General features: G+C 35.5%; 1 protein-coding gene across 13 annotated transcripts in view; it reads right to left on the bottom strand.

Moving 5' to 3' along the window:
- Window positions 1-4,547: 4,547 nt before the first annotated feature.
- Window positions 4,548-16,100, bottom strand: part of LOC139970715 (uncharacterized) — a 44,256-nt gene continuing 32,703 nt past the window's right edge. For all 13 annotated transcript variants that reach the window (XM_071976648.1, XM_071976658.1, XM_071976655.1 and 10 more), the window contains 6 exons: window positions 14,478-14,619; window positions 12,961-14,069; window positions 11,992-12,121; window positions 8,276-8,449; window positions 7,091-7,171; window positions 4,548-5,692 (listed from right to left, as the gene is read on the bottom strand). In XM_071976648.1, the coding sequence (XP_071832749.1) occupies window positions 5,619-5,692; window positions 7,091-7,171; window positions 8,276-8,449; window positions 11,992-12,121; window positions 12,961-14,069; window positions 14,478-14,619 (1,710 nt within the window). In that variant the 3' untranslated portion in view covers window positions 4,548-5,618. The remainder of the gene's footprint in view (window positions 5,693-7,090; window positions 7,172-8,275; window positions 8,450-11,991; window positions 12,122-12,960; window positions 14,070-14,477; window positions 14,620-16,100) is intronic.

Raw genomic sequence — 16,100 nt, 5'->3', positions numbered from 1 at the left:
TCTTAGACTTGGTTAATTCTTTACTTTAAGTGACTTGGAGCTGACAAAGCTGTAGGATCATCATTAATTATATTAAAAGCAACTGTTTGTATTTAGTTCATAGTTTCTGGGAATTTGAGAAAACCTACAGAATATCGTTCGAAAAGAGAATTTAATTTTGATAAAATCAAGATGCCCTTCTTTTGATGTTTATCAAATGAATGCTAATTGTGTCATCCAGCTATAAGTCCATATTAGAGTTAATCACAAAAACCCCCAAAACTTCCAACATATTTTCTACACAAAAAGAATTGGAACTTTGAGTTTGTCACAAATAGCTTCAAAGACAAGCTTGCCCAGGGCATGGGGTAGGGTGTGTTGGTGCAGGTGGTCCTTCCCCCGCCCCCTACAGTTTACTGTGACCACATCTGTGCCACCTTCATGTGCACAAAACTTCACAAGTTAGAGATACGAGCATGGTGTGGGTGTCCTTAAATTGTTGATAACCCTGCTACTTTTTGCTAATGGCCTGATCAAATATTTATCAAGATTCATGTAAAGAGCTGGTTTAGCATCAGATGGTTGCAAAAACCTGATGATGGATTTGGTCTGAATACCAAAAGTGAATCTCTTTAAGACAGGCAGTGAAGGAGAAATAACCACAATGATAAGGCTTTGTATCAGAGTTTTTTTTTTTTTTGGTTTTTTATATCTGTAAGTTTATTGTACCAGTCCTTTCTTATAACAGTTTTTCGTTTGGATTACATTTACATGAACTTTGTTTTAGTCCAACTAGAATTGATAGATCTAGCAAGAGGTTTGGAAATTCTAAGTAACAAACTCTAAATTTTACATAGATAAACCTTTCATTTACCAATAATAGTGTAATTTAAACTTAATTTGTACTGTTTTATTGAAGAGACAATTCCTATAGAAAAAAATTTCTGTATCAGTAAATATGTCCAAGCCTATCTGTCCATCATGTTCTTCACATTACTTATTAACCTAAACAAGACACAAAAGAAGCATTACTGAGAAGTTTCACATCGTTGTAAAGACAGTTGCCAAAGGTTGCCCTTCCTCTGAACAATCCATGGCCACAGACCTTTGCTTTTTGGGTTTCCCATCGCTCTGTGGACTACATGAATGCATGTTGCTTCATGGCTCACAGGACTGGTACTCATGTGAGCAGTGCCAAGGTCAAAACAAGTACAGGCAGATGTAAAATATTCGGGGAATGCATTATCTCGTTACATAACTTCTTCCACCAAAAAAGGCTAGCTTTCCCGAACAATATGAACACAAAATAAAATAAAACTGTTAGCAAACTGCTTATCCACTAGAGAGCCTGTGTAATAGAATGTGTAAAAGAAAGTTGGCCTGACGTTTCGATCCTAGCAGGATCTTCTTCAGAGGCTAAATGACCGTCACAGGTAGCAATATCTGGAAATTACGATTTGTATGTGATTGCAGTGACACCTAACGGAATTGCTAGGTTTTAACATGATAAGTGGGATATCTATTGCCAAAGCCATTAAAATTTCAATATTGTGTCAAATTCCTCTCAGATTTTTGTTTACAGAGCTATGCTCTGTATTTTAAATAAATTATGAATAAAGGATTATGAAAAAAAAATTATTGTATGTTTAACATTTGTTATTTCCACATCAACAATTTCAACTTGTTTCAGGTTGGCAACTTTTTGTATTTGAGTCTTTTAATACTTCTGTTGAAAGAACATACTTCAAAATGAAAGGCTTGATGTAGAAGAATTTAGGCTTTATTTCTATTTTAAAGTATTTGCTGTGGGAAAGCAACAGTTCAAATTTGTCCATCCTGAAAGGTTAACTATCAAGTAATATTTATTCATGGTTTTTGTTCTTTTCCCTTTCCTCCTGTTGTGCAGCAATTTAACGTTATTCCAAACCATAGCACTATGTGTGGCTACTATCAGTGTCCATTATTAACTTCTTGTCAGGCACATATCTTCTAAAGCCTAATTCATTGGGTCACAATTTCATTTGATATGCTCAATGCCTCCACTGTATCAAATTAAAGAATTATCTTGTAAAACTACAAAGTTAATTGTTAGGAAAACATTTGAAAATGGGTTAAGATTTACTTTGCCTAAAACGAGGCCTTTAGACTTGGCTTTGGTTGAAAGTTTTATCTGAATCAGTAGTAACAAATAAGAATGACAAATGCACTCATTAAAATAGCAACTTAATAAAAGCACAGATTGAATAGGGACTAGAACTGATGAACTTTTATTATCTATATCAGTCCCAACTGTGTAATTCTGACATATCAGAGCATAGATAGTCAGTTCTAAATATTACTAGTGGTGCATAGTCATCTCTTACATAATGTCATTTCTGCCTCATCAATGAAAGTAGCTATAAACTGATTATTTAAATCTCCCTTCATGGATTTGCATCTTGATGAATATTCACATCATATAAAATGACAGCATCAAGTCTTTACATCCAGCTGCACTCTGTAATGATAACACATTTCTATGTCAGTATTAGTTTTCATCCTTCAGGGAGGCCAAGGCAGAAACATACTTGAGTAGAATAGTAAAGATTTATTGAGCTCCTGTGAAGTATACTAACCCATAGTTTGCTCTTCCCTACCCACATCCCTTTCTCCGACTTTTAGCCTTTACTTCTTCCCTCCCCCTCATCCCTCCCCCTCATCCCTTTCTCTGACATTTAGCCTCTACTTCTTCCCTCCCCCACATCCCTTTCTCTGACATTTAGCCTTTACTTTGTACCCTCTGGTTATGCCATTGGTTAACACTGTCCTTTTTATCTTCAGTGATTTAATAATAATCTGAGACATTGGTGGACAAAATGGCAATCCTTGCACAGACAGAACAAACTTTCTCTTATCATATCTCTTTTAGGCATAATAACTGTTGAGTTAAAAGTATGTCTGCTTGTTACTCTGTGTCATCTCATTTAAACTGTCAGCAAATTAAATTACTAATTTCCATTTAGGTTTTTCTCAAAAGTACTTCAAAGCGTAGAACCCTATGAAATTGTTTTGTTCATGTTTTCCATTCCAATTCTCGTGGCTATTGTTGCTGTTTTTTCTTTTGGTCTTCTCGTGATACCAGTTAGCTAACCATTTTAACCTACATTCCACAATGAACATTGATGTGAGTCAATCACTTGTTGCCCAATTATGCTTTTTAAGAGTAGGTATGGACTAGACATTCTTATTGCAATTAGTTTATATTCTTCAATGTAAATTTTCCTCCTGCCATTATGATGTGACTCAAAGGGTCTCTCTTCTTACAAGTAGGAAAAAAAATATCAAAATAAAAATTCTGGCATACCATTTTATCAATGAGTTCTAATTTTGGTTAATTTGAAAGGAAAATTGCTTTAATTGGATGCCTGTTGCTGTCTGCTAATTAGATCAGCAATGACTTGGTAAGTTGGTTGTGGTCATAATGTAATGATGCCAGCAACTTGGAGTAATTCTATGGAATTCTTCTGATTTAATACATTTTCATAATTGTTTGAGGATGTAAGAATAGGAAACATTTTTTAAACAGAGAAGACCTAAAATGCCTCAAATATACAGGAAAAAAGTTTTTAAATTTGGCTATGTGGCAACATTTCTGTGCATATATTAAGCATAGCAACCCTAGTAGGGGATTGAGTTGTATTATCAGACTTGTACTATCAGTTTTGCAAAGAAGTAAATATCACTGAGACCTTAAAATGAATACAACTTTGAGTTCATATTCTTTCCACAGCCCACAGTACTTTACTGTTGAATCTCTGATCACTTTTTGGAGTGTAAGTATTTAGTTACCAATATTGAACAGTTGAATCCAAGAATTTTTTTTACTTAAAGAATACACTTAGATCACATCTGTACCTGAAGTACTATATATTGGATCCTTCAAGGCCCGAAGAATCTATTCAGAGAATATACCCAGAATACATACGACAGTTATGTACCTAAACTACGCCATGTTTAGAATGCCTTAAATGAAAGGAATTTATTCAGAGAATATACCAAAGCTCAGTTTAATATTGGTTCCTGCAAGTTACCATGTTTGTATACTTCAACACAGTCAAACATTTTCTACCAGATGCACAAACTAAAATACTTTAGTATTGTTATAATAATTGCAATCATCAAATTAGCCAAAATAATAAATTTCAGAAAGGTATCGAAGTAAATTAAAACGTTATATTCTTATTTTTTCAACCTTCTTTACAACCTTCTCATTCATGCCAACAGTGTACATGTTTGCTATTGTCTACGTTGGTTGACATCTTTGGCCAGTGAATATGGAGGCTGTTGTAGTTATATTATTCACAGAGTTAAAAAGTATTGTAAAAGGTACATGAATAAAGATTACAGTAATACATGAGTTCAATCATGACTGTCTCTGTGATGTGAATCCATCCATCATCTTATGACAATGGTATTACCACATTTTGCTGAAGTGGTATGCTGATTTGAGGATTTTTTGCGAATGTGAATTTTTGTCAAGTGACTTTTAACTCTGAGACAATAAAAGAGAAAATGAAATGACACCAATCTGAAAGTGACAACATCTATTGATCTTAAAATGTACATCCTGATATGTTTATATTTATATATATTATATATAAGCAGCCTTTTAATATTACTACATCCCATCAACCAAATAGTAGTCATAGAAAAAACAAACAAAGTATGTCTGTAATCTTTTAATAATTAAGTACCCTGTAGAGATGAGGCAGGTTTGTACAAGGAAATTTCATCAACAGTTTTCATGTCCACTAAAGGATGAGTATAACTTTGGTGCTGATATGTGGTAGTTTGAACAAGCACAGCATTTGTTTCAAAACCAATTTATGTCTTCAAGTGTTCACCTGCAAGATATTTATAATATCCGCACTGTTTGGTTTCGCCATGATTTTTAGGTTTAATCCATTGTTTTATAAATGCTGAAAACCTCTCCATGTTTGGGTAGCTGTATACCAAACAAAAGATTCAAACACTGTACGGATTTGTAAATGCAGGTATGCCATGCTGTACGATAAACACAAACTCACTAGCCAAACACCCACTGATGAAGAAACAAATAAAATAGTAACAAAAACAAAGAGAGACTATCCCTGGCCTATCATAGGTAATCGGTATTGTCCCAGATGTTAACAGACTAAAACTTTGCTTCATTGAAATGAGGTAAAGCAGATAGAGACATTTGATCCATCCTCTAGCCTAATAAAGTATAATACATTTAAGGTTTAATAAACAGTCAAAAAGGCTTTTACAATCAGCATTTTTGTACCATGTAATAATTATTAACATATAAATATTTGCAAATTAGAAGATTAGGATTAAAGAAAAATCTGAAATTGGATCTGTCTGTATCTTCTATGAGGTATCATCTTTGAGTATTGACCATTTATAGGTTGGATTATCCACCAGTATTTTTTCCCATGAGGTCCAATTGGTTTGGTTACTTCTTTATCATGCACAAGGGAAGAATGAGACGCACAAGGAGACTTTGAGATATTCTAGAATTGACAAATTTAGTATTTATTTTAATGATATACTAAATAATTCATGGGGAACATTCAACATTCTCCATATCGTGGATTTCTTCGGAGGTGTTGAGGGACTCAAGACAGAATGTCGTCGCTCTGATGCTTTTGTTCCAAGAGATGCTGTAACTTTTGACAACCGAAGCCTTTCCCTGCACAAGAAGAGAGAGTGAATGATTTAAATCTCTTCTTATTATTCAAAGAGTGGATTAAAAGCTGCAGTTTGAGCTTGCTTTACTTCAGTACTGTGGTTTCATACTCGTTTGCAAGGCCCATGAAGCATTATATGTTCATTTAGTCCACAAAATTATAGCAAAGAATCAATTTATGTTTATTGATATAATTTTAATATAATTTAGACCTTGACCAAGTTCACAATAATAACATCAGTAAACGTACCTTGGGTATTGTGACCGTTCAATGTCATAAATGCAGTTTTACTCAAAATGCAATCACATCCTCAAAAATCTATCTTCTGGAAAAATACCTATATTTGGTGATTTCATGTGTGACAAATTTTTCAGCTTCTTTGATGAAAACCAGGTGAACATCTGATGTCCTATCATAAGTAGAATATGAACAATTGGAGTACATTTCTGATGTTCTGATGTTATTGTGTATGACACAGTTCAGTTTGCTTGAAAAGGTGAAGTGGGGAGTACATCCTGTCTGGTGTATGCTGGGTGAATTAGCTATAAATATCTTAATGGTGCCTTGCACATTGATGTGACTGAATCAAAATATACAATGCCACAACTAGCAAACAAAATCCCACAACAAGGTCAGATTAGAATAAGGTGACCAGACGTCCTTGATTTTCGGGGACAGTCCTCGATTACAGTGTGCTGTCCCCGACGAACACGTGTCCCCGAAAATGCCCCCGATTCGTCAAAATGTTCAGGAATTTTCGAAAATATCCCACATTATTAGTAAAATAATGTAAAAACAAAATTTAGTCAAGTGTGTAGCCGCAGAACGGAACTAACCAGTATTTCAGGTGGGCCAGTGTAAAGTGGAATATACTAGATCGATGTAGCCTAACAGTCTTTCGTAAAGTAAGTAAATTTCATCTAAGAAAGAGCTACATTTTTTAAAATAAAATTGATTTAAAAAGTGCTTCTAAGTATCACCAATTTATATCTAAGCACCTTAGGCACTTGAAAATTTTCCAAGGGGGACACCCCCTCCCCTTAGACCCCTCCCCCATATCAATCACGCAAGAAATGTCCCTGATTCCAGTCAGGCAATTATGGTCACCTTAGATTAGAATGCATTACTTGATTCTATACACAGGTCTCAAGTTGTTGTTGGTAAGATTCTTTTCAGGCTAAAAATTTTCTTTCCTGCACCTATACATTGTGAGAGCTACTGAAGGCATTTGGCCCAAAAAACATATTTTTTAAATCAGTGTTTTCTTAGATAACCAAAACACTGGATTGAACCCCCACTATTACCATTCCACAACAAAAAAGGGTCAATTTTTAATTCCTTAAAACAAGGTTAGGGGAAAGCAGTATGATGATGTCAGTATTAAGCATAATGGTTCTTACCTTTCAATACATCCCTAATATCATTGGTAAGCTTTTGCTTCTCAGGATTGATGCTCTCACCTTCCTTACAGAGTCTCTTGTCTGCAAAGAATAATGACATTTGAGTTACAGTGAATGTAAGAAATAAACACATTCATATCAAATTATTATTTTTGATTATTATTTATAAAGTTTGATTACATTTTGTAACAGTTCTTGAGCGGGTATAGTTTCAAGGTATACTAGCCTGTCATTGGATGCATTGAATGTATCATTAATGTAGTAAAGTGAAATTTTGTTGTATGCACCCGTTGTATTTACATGTATTATGTAATATGCCGTAATAGTCAGTTTGTTAGCGTTAGTTGTTTGCACGTGCATTTCTTCAGTTCTGTATACGGCGTTTTAATGGCAGCATCGTCCCTGCAGAGCTCCGGGGTTCGCCTCGTAAACCCCTTATTATTTCATCATATTTATTAATCTTGGGTCGTCATTAGCCCAGATTTACTCTACATCTGTATCACCTGAAGTCAGGAAGGAGATGTCACCCTTCTTAGAGGCAGGATGCCTCAGGTTTTGGATGGTTCGGCTTCTGGCTCGAAGCCACTGGTTTCCAAGATTCATTTTTTCATTTTCATATTGTGTAGAGTTTGTAATAAAAGTCAGCCGTTGTTTCAACGCAAGAACACTCTTGCCTCCTCATTGATAACTTAATTATGAGTTCGAAGCGAAGGACCCAAAACCCGGTAATTTCCCCCACCATCCGCGGTTCGCTTCATTAATATTCAATAACCTTGTATTAACTCACATAGTCAAGTATTACTGAGACTGCCATATAATCAACAGGATACAAACTGAACACAAAAACATACCAGTATTGTTACTGTGGGTTGATATACAGTAGATGCAATGGGTCCTAAGATAACGATGTCAAAAATAGTTACACAAGGTCAATCTTTCACACCACTACTTAGCATTAGGAGAAAAGTGTTTCCTATTTGCTAAAATACTTTTTTCCCTTTGTATGTATACGTATGTATATTAGATCCTCCTGCAAGCAGGAACTCGCAGGAACTTCACTAAGTATTGTTCTAAACAATAGTATCACCCATTTGCAAATTTACGGCACAAGTTGAGATCTGCTGGCAATGGTCAGTTTATAGTTAAGTTTTACTGTATAGATGTAAGAAAAGCTTGAATACTGACCGTAGATTAGGGATAAAGTAGTAAGGCAGGCAGCTTCCTCTGTTGAGATGTCTGTCACAGTCCCTCTCTGAATCAGTTCAGCTTTGCTGCTTTCATGTAATAAACAGATCTTGGTGATGAAAGATACTGGAATCTGATCAGCGACACTTGCTGAGATCCAATCAGAGTTTTTATCTACCAGAAGGGATGGAGACAAACCAACATAAAGACACCATGAAGTACCACATATATTGTGCATGACTACAACACAGTGTAAATGACAAGTTTAAATCAGTTTGCAATCGGCAGTAACAATTTCTTAATGACCAGTATTTGTATAGTCTTCATAACCTCAATTTAGGGCAGAATTCATGCAACCACTGTTGTTATTATTTATTTTCCTGTTTTTTTTCTTCATGTTTTGAACAGGTCATAGTTTGTTATGTATATTTTTCTCCTGGGTATACTAATTCAGGTCATTGGAGAGTTTGTCACTCAGGCTGTATCCATCACCATAGATACAATGATACAACTGTTTGTCATAGATAAAGGATGTGTCAAATGTGTTAATACACCAAGACACATTAAGACTGGATTAAAACTGATTTATAATTGCCGAAACATTTCTAGCACCCTTGTTTTCCCACATGAAACTCACACTTGAGGTAATTATGTAATTTTTTAAGTGCCAAGTGAAAAGTATACATCTCATTACTGAGCTGTCCTGAATTTACAATATTAATATGCAAATTAAATCATTGTATCATTAAAACATTGTATAAAAAGTGCATCTTAGTAAGACCACCCAAGGATTTTTAGCTGCTTTCCTTTTAAGTGTCAAGTATATTCAGTATGCATATACCCTATACCATATCAGCTACACATATAAACTAGGCTGATGAATATATTGCTTCACCCTAGTACTGTCTGGGGCATTATTAGTGTCTATTAATGGTATGTGCCTAAATTTTCTTGGTCAAATGATAATTAAAATGTACTTAATAATTTGTTCACAAATGACTGATTAACAATTTTTAAGTTTGAATTACTAATGAATATTGGAGTGTATTGATGTATTTTACCTAAAAAAACTGGTTACAGTAAACAGCCATTCACAGTACTGTTTTGATATACCATTGCGTTATTATCAGCACCCTTACATATCCTGTCATCATCACTACAGTAGTGTCAGAAGTAACAGTTTCTTCAGCTTTGTATTTACCGTAATCAATCTTTACAACCTGAGTTGTTGAGCTTTGAGTGAGACTGAGTAGTATGGAGTGGGAATCACAGCTTGTTCCAAGTCAAAATTAAACAAATGAAGGTGGGAGGACACAAGCAATCTTAAATCAACAATGGCATGGAATAGACTTAGGAATTAGCAATGGTGGAAATTGTAAAGAATTTGTTGCATCTTTCAGTTCATTAACTGAGTAAGAATATAAGCTCTCAGTTGATCCTGAATTGTATTTCCCCCCCCCCCTGTCCCACAGGACTGGAATCACTCTAAAAGTAATAGCTTTTGAACATGACCATCAATGTTCAAGACTGCTCTGTCCCTTAAAAGCAGTTAATTGAGTTGATATTGATACATTCTCAGATGCAAATGGAGACTAAACTCACATTTTTAATGTTTTGAAATTAAAGGGACAGTTGTCTAGGCAACAAATTGTTTATAGTTGAATCAAATTCATAAAGTACTCACTCTTTAACCTTCATTTTATAAACAAAATGTAGGATGTTTAAACTTGACTACTAAATTGCAAGTTAGTAGTGTTTTTGCTTATTACTCTGTATAGGTTTGATCAACTGCCTTCTCTTTTGCGTATTACTCCGTATAGGTTTGACTAACTGCCTTCTTATTTTGCGTATTACTCGGTATAGATTTGACCAACTGCCTTATTATTTGCATATTACTCAGTATCGGTTTGACCAACTGCCTTATTATTTGCATATTACTTGGTAAACTGTCTTTAATTTTGCGTATTACTCCGTATAGGTTTGACCAACTGCCTTCTTATTTTGCGTATTACTTGGTATAGGTTTGACCAACTGCCTTATAATTTTGCATATTACTCAGTATCGGTTTTATCACTGTCTTCTTATTTGCATATTACTATGTATAGGTTTGACCAACTGCCTTCTTATTTTGCGTATTACTCCGTATAGGTTTGACCAACTGCCTTATTATTTTGCATATTACTCAGTATCGGTTTGACCAACTGCCTTCTTATTTTGCGTATTACTCTGTATAGGTTTGACCAACTGCCTTCTTATTTTGCTTATTACTCGGTATAGGTTTGACCAACTGCCTTATTATTTGCATATTACTAAGTATCGGTTTGACCAACTGCGTTATTATTTGCATATTACTCAGTATCGGTTTGACCAACTGCCTTAATATTTGCATATTACTCCGTATCGGTTTGACCAACTGCCTCCTTATTTTGCTATTACTTGGTATAGGTTTGACCAACTGCCTTATTATTTTGCGTATTACTCGGTATAGGTTTGACTAACTGCCTTCTTACTTTGCGTATTACTCGGTATAGGTTTGACCAACAGCCTTATTATTTGCATATTACTCAGTATCGGTTTGACCAACTGCCTTAATATTTGCATATTACTTGGTATAGGTTTGACCAACTGCCTCCTTATTTTGCTATTACTTGATATAGGTTTGACCAACTGCCTTCTTATTTTGCGTATCACTTGGTATAGGTTGACAAACTGCCTTCTTACTATGCAAGATGTTATGGTCATTCCAATCAATTTGCCAACTAATTTTGTAAAGCAAAAGGATTAAGAATGTAACAAATCATGCCATTGTATTAATACATAAGATTGGAAGAAGTTTTTATCAAAAGCAATCAAAGAAGGAGAAATTCTGGCAGTTTTAAAACAATTTAGCAATGAAAATAAATAAACAAACAAAGTAATCCATACATGCAGTATATGCATAGGACAAGGAATAATATGTACATTAATGAACTTCATAGAGAATCCACCTTATATCATATGTATATTAAATGATAGGTACTAGTCAACTTAATCAGTGTGGCATGAACTTATGCCTATCATCTGCAACAGTAAGATTGTCAGTTACAAATTACTATAAAAGTCAATGGATGATTTCTTTCCCTGAAATTCCCCTTGGTATATTGTCTGATAAGGGCACTGATCAATACATGTGGTATCTCTGTAAAGCATGTTATAACTCAGACCTCCCAACCTGCATGTTTTACCTCCACTTTTCAAAGTGCAGTAAAAGTTATCACTGTTTCAAGGCCCCTATAATGAACCTGTGTGATGTTATCTTGAAAAATATTGTGAACTATTAATTCATGGCAATGGCATTAAAAAAGTTGTCACCACCTTGCAAAATGATAGTATTCTACTAAAACAAGTAATAAAATCAAATGAATACGACTATGATAGTATAAATTTCTCCATCATATCAGTTTTTATTCCCATATACAGCTATATAGCTATTTCATCTGGCCCTTTAACTGTTTTTAATTCAAAATTATTCCAAGACATGGAAGGCAAGAGTGTTTCATGAAGAAGAGTGCCCTGTGTGTCACAAACAGAAGAATGGAAGGTGACCATATTGACATGATGGGTCATGCTAGAGTACATTTGTGACCAGCAATACTGATTCACCTTACTGCAGTCGATGGCAGACACTGAGACACTTTCAAAGGAACGAAAAAATTAGAAAAAGGGGTAATATTTACCTTCTAAAACCTTAACGAAGGTTTGAATGGCATCCTTCAACTTTTCTCGTTTCTGTTGACAAAAGTCTTCTGAGAATTCATAGCTGGTGAACTGACCATTGCCAGCTTGATGTGTTGTGTTACTTCCAGCCTGTAAGATCAATCATGCTCAAATGTCAGACTAGGTTACTTTTTGAACTAATTTTTTTTGGTTCTCATCCTTCAGTCAAACTGAAGGAACTTTACTAAGGCCAGGAATAGTAATCAATGTGGAATCTTAAACTACGCAAATCTGTGTATCAGAATATTGTGTATGAACCCAAAGCTTCCTGGCTATAAAGTAACAAACACAACTCTATCTGACAAGACTTGCACTAATACTGAGTGGGGAGTGAAGGTGGTATGGACAGCCCCGATTAACAAACTTAATTGTTTCAACAATTCTGCAAGTACAGAATCAAACACTATTCCTACAATTCTAATGAAATAAACACATCCAGCAGTATTTTGAATAGATTAAGAGACCAAAGCCAGGTGGATATTTCAAACCTTTTGTCATTGCAACAAAACTTACAGTGGTATCACAGATTTACTGCATGTGCTATTATTAAGTACATACAAATCACAAATTTTAATTGCTTATCACATAAACATAATTGATAAGAAACAATGCAACTAAATTTAGAAATGAAAAAAATGTGAAAAAATTAAACAGTGAAAGTTAATGAAAGCTTCAACAATGAATTAAAGCAAATAAGCTTGAGAAATATCAAGAGAAGTATGAAAGAATCTAAAAAATTGGTCTCCCACTTTATGTTCTTTGTAGATGAAATTAAAAAATAAAACAATTTGTTTATGACCTAATTTTTTTGCAACTTTTAATCAATCAGACATTGGGGAAATTTATACGATATTATTTTCTTCTATCTTTGCATGCATTAACATCACTGCATAAAATAAATATACATATATATACTTTAAAGTTCTTACCTCTGATTTTTCTCTTCTGTAATTCAAATAAAGTTGTAGGATATCTCTTTGCATCAAGGTGAAGGCTGTTCCGAGATCATGTAAGATATCAATCACGCCAGCAGAAGCAGCATTTCCTGCAGTCCAACCTGCCTCGGTCACTTTGCGAGTTTTGCCTCTCTGAGTTTCATTGCATGAATGCGACCTCTTCCTCGGAGCAGACTCTTGATTTGAAAACGATTGAAAGTGATGGGGGAGCTTCTCTGGTATTTCCTTCTTTGGACTGTCCAAGTCAGCTGAAAGTATTTGTGTCACGGGCTGCTGTGATGGGTTATTTATCCATGCACCTTTGACCTTGATTCTATCGCTGCATGAGGAGTTCTTGTGGGGCTTTTCCCGCGGCAACAGTTCAATATAACTTTTCTGATTTTCCTCGGTTGACACTTCTCCTTCATTGTTATTCCTGTCAGTACATTTCCCTTTCGTGGAATCCACTCGATTGTGTCCCTCTGTGGTGTCCCGATATAAATTTGCAAATGCCATTGCAGCTATGGCTCCGGTCTGTACATCAGGTATGTTTAGGGAATTTGGAGTACCACCTGTGTCTTCCCAATGAAGGGGCTCAGCAGACCCGCGCCCGCTGTCGTCTGGACTGGCTTGCATTGGAGTCCATGCTAGAGCAGGCTGACAGCCAGGGATATCATTGGTACTTTCATAGTATGGGTTAATGCTATTTCTGTGACCGCCCTCTGTCTTCCAGCGGGGAATGCTTGTATTAGTTTGATTATGCCATTGATCAATAGCAGTACTATGTGGGTCAGACCTGGACCTGAAGGGAGGACTAGGGGTATGGTCATTATATTGGCACTGATAGCTATTAGCATATAAAGAGTCTTCAGGCTCCTGTTTGATGGTAAACGTTGGTCTGTAAGGAGACGGCTTGGAAGCATAGAATCCACATTCATCAGACATCTCTGTTTTGATTTGAATTACGGGTGCTATGTGTGGCCACTGTTGAGACGGTAGAGATGATGTCGGGGCCATGGTTGGTATGCTGGGGTCGTTATGCCGAAAGTAGACTTGATGCAAGGGATCACACTCGACTTTAGGGCGTCTTCCAAGCTTAATTCCTGAAAATCGATAACGTGCATATTTTGCTGTTGTGTAACAAAAGCCATGAAATCTGTGGCCAAAATTCTAATTCTGATACACAAGATGTTTACATATACTAATAGTAAAAAATTAATGTGAGTATTCCATAATACTGCCCCCACTCATAGCAGGTATTTCTAACCGGCACATTCCATTAGTAATGAATGAATAGTGGAGATATAAAACTTGTATAGCAGTTTACTACTTATAAGAGAAGTGATCACTTTTAAGATGTTTGCAATAAAAAGTTAGTAGACACTGAAAAGTCAAAAACTGATTTCGAATAAGATCGTATCTGTCTTGCATGTTGTGTATGCATATTCTCTTCTAATATGCAATAAGTCAGCACTAATTGAGCTGCATTCATTTATACAGATCTCTCGTACCTTCTTTAGACATGCCTAAAGTAAGACACTTCTGAAAACGACAGTATCGACATGAATTCCTTGTTTCCATGGTGATGTCACATCCTCGATCTTTGGCACAGGCATAATTAGCGCCCTCCCTGATGCTTCGTCTGTAGAAGCACTGTAAATTGTTGAGGAAAATAGAAATGAAAATAGGTTAGCAGCTTACAAATTTTGGTTAAATGGTCTCAGACGTGACTGATTGTAATGAATTTACAGACAAGCAGCATATAGTTCGGGGAGTATTAATAAATATGAAAATTAATTCTTCCTTTTCATCAAGCGGATATGGCCTTCATCTTTGCAGTAGACACAAAGGAACTATTTTCTTCTGATATATAATCGTGACTCAGACTCTCAATTACTTGGAAATGTTACAACATAAGAAGATGGTGTCGTTGAATTTCCTATTTGACCCTAAGGAAAGTTTGTTTCATAACTGGTACCAATTCTGTTTCCATCCCAATCCAATCTGGCTGTTAACTTTGCAGTATCAAGTAATAAGTTTTTGTTCACTAATTTCTGGCATTAACCAAAACCCTCCAAGTAGCCAATCACTCAAGATTTTATGAATCAGTGAGTACTTGAGGATGTCATTATCTTTCAAAACCAGAAACACTGCATTTGCACTGCAAATACCGTCATGGAAGCCTCATGATATGGTGCTATAGATTTGCTTGAAGTACTTGTGTCATACTGTTAACTCTAAATCACACTCACAGCATTTGTTGAACACATAAATCAATTAACTTGGATCGCATTTGTGTACCGATAAGTAGTTAGTTGCCTTCAGAGTTCAACGTGATGTGACCCTAGTTTCGAGTTGGCTCGGAAGTAATATGTGAAAGTTAACCTGTGGAACATAACTAGCGCCACAGTACAGCACACTGCGCTAGAGAGCCACGTATACTTCACTTGCCTGCGTAGCGAACACTTGAGAAAGAAATGTCATATATTTTTACGTCTGATTTGGTCAATAACCGATCGAGCAGCACCATTCAGGCAGGCTTGCCCACTTTTGCCTAGATGTAACAGTTGGGAATTTTGGGGCTTCAATGGGGGAAAATACCTGTGAGTAAATGTAAGTGCAAATTGTAGACTCTTGCACAAAGAAGGAAATGCATAGTAAATCCTATAATTGATGCTGGTTGTCACCAGGCTTCAATTAAATATCAACACCCAGATTGATCGTTGTGGTAACAAGATTTCTAATCTGCAATGTTTATCCATAGAGGACTGAAGTCTAATGGAATGATTCTTTCTACTACATTCTTTCTCATGATATCTTTTGCTTCAGTCATTATAAAATAAACCAGAAAGGTATGTGAAGAACATTGCATGCACGACATCACTTTTAATTTGAGTCTACAACTTAATCTTCAACTCAAGGACTCATTCCAAATGAAGCAATGTGAATTAAGATCTTAAACATAACTCATCGGAAATTGCAAAACATTCACAACGATGAAGTTGAGAAGAGAAGAGTCCATGATGTTGAAAATATCAGCTGATAGTTTGGAACAGTTACTTGCTTTGATTTTTATACAGTTATTGATACTTAATACATAGCATAACACAGTTTATGAACGTAATTATGATCAG

Source organism: Apostichopus japonicus, chromosome 8 (assembly GCF_037975245.1).
Source record: "Apostichopus japonicus isolate 1M-3 chromosome 8, ASM3797524v1, whole genome shotgun sequence".
NCBI lineage: Eukaryota > Metazoa > Echinodermata > Holothuroidea > Aspidochirotida > Stichopodidae > Apostichopus > Apostichopus japonicus.
This window is presented reverse-complemented; position numbering and strand designations above follow the sequence as displayed.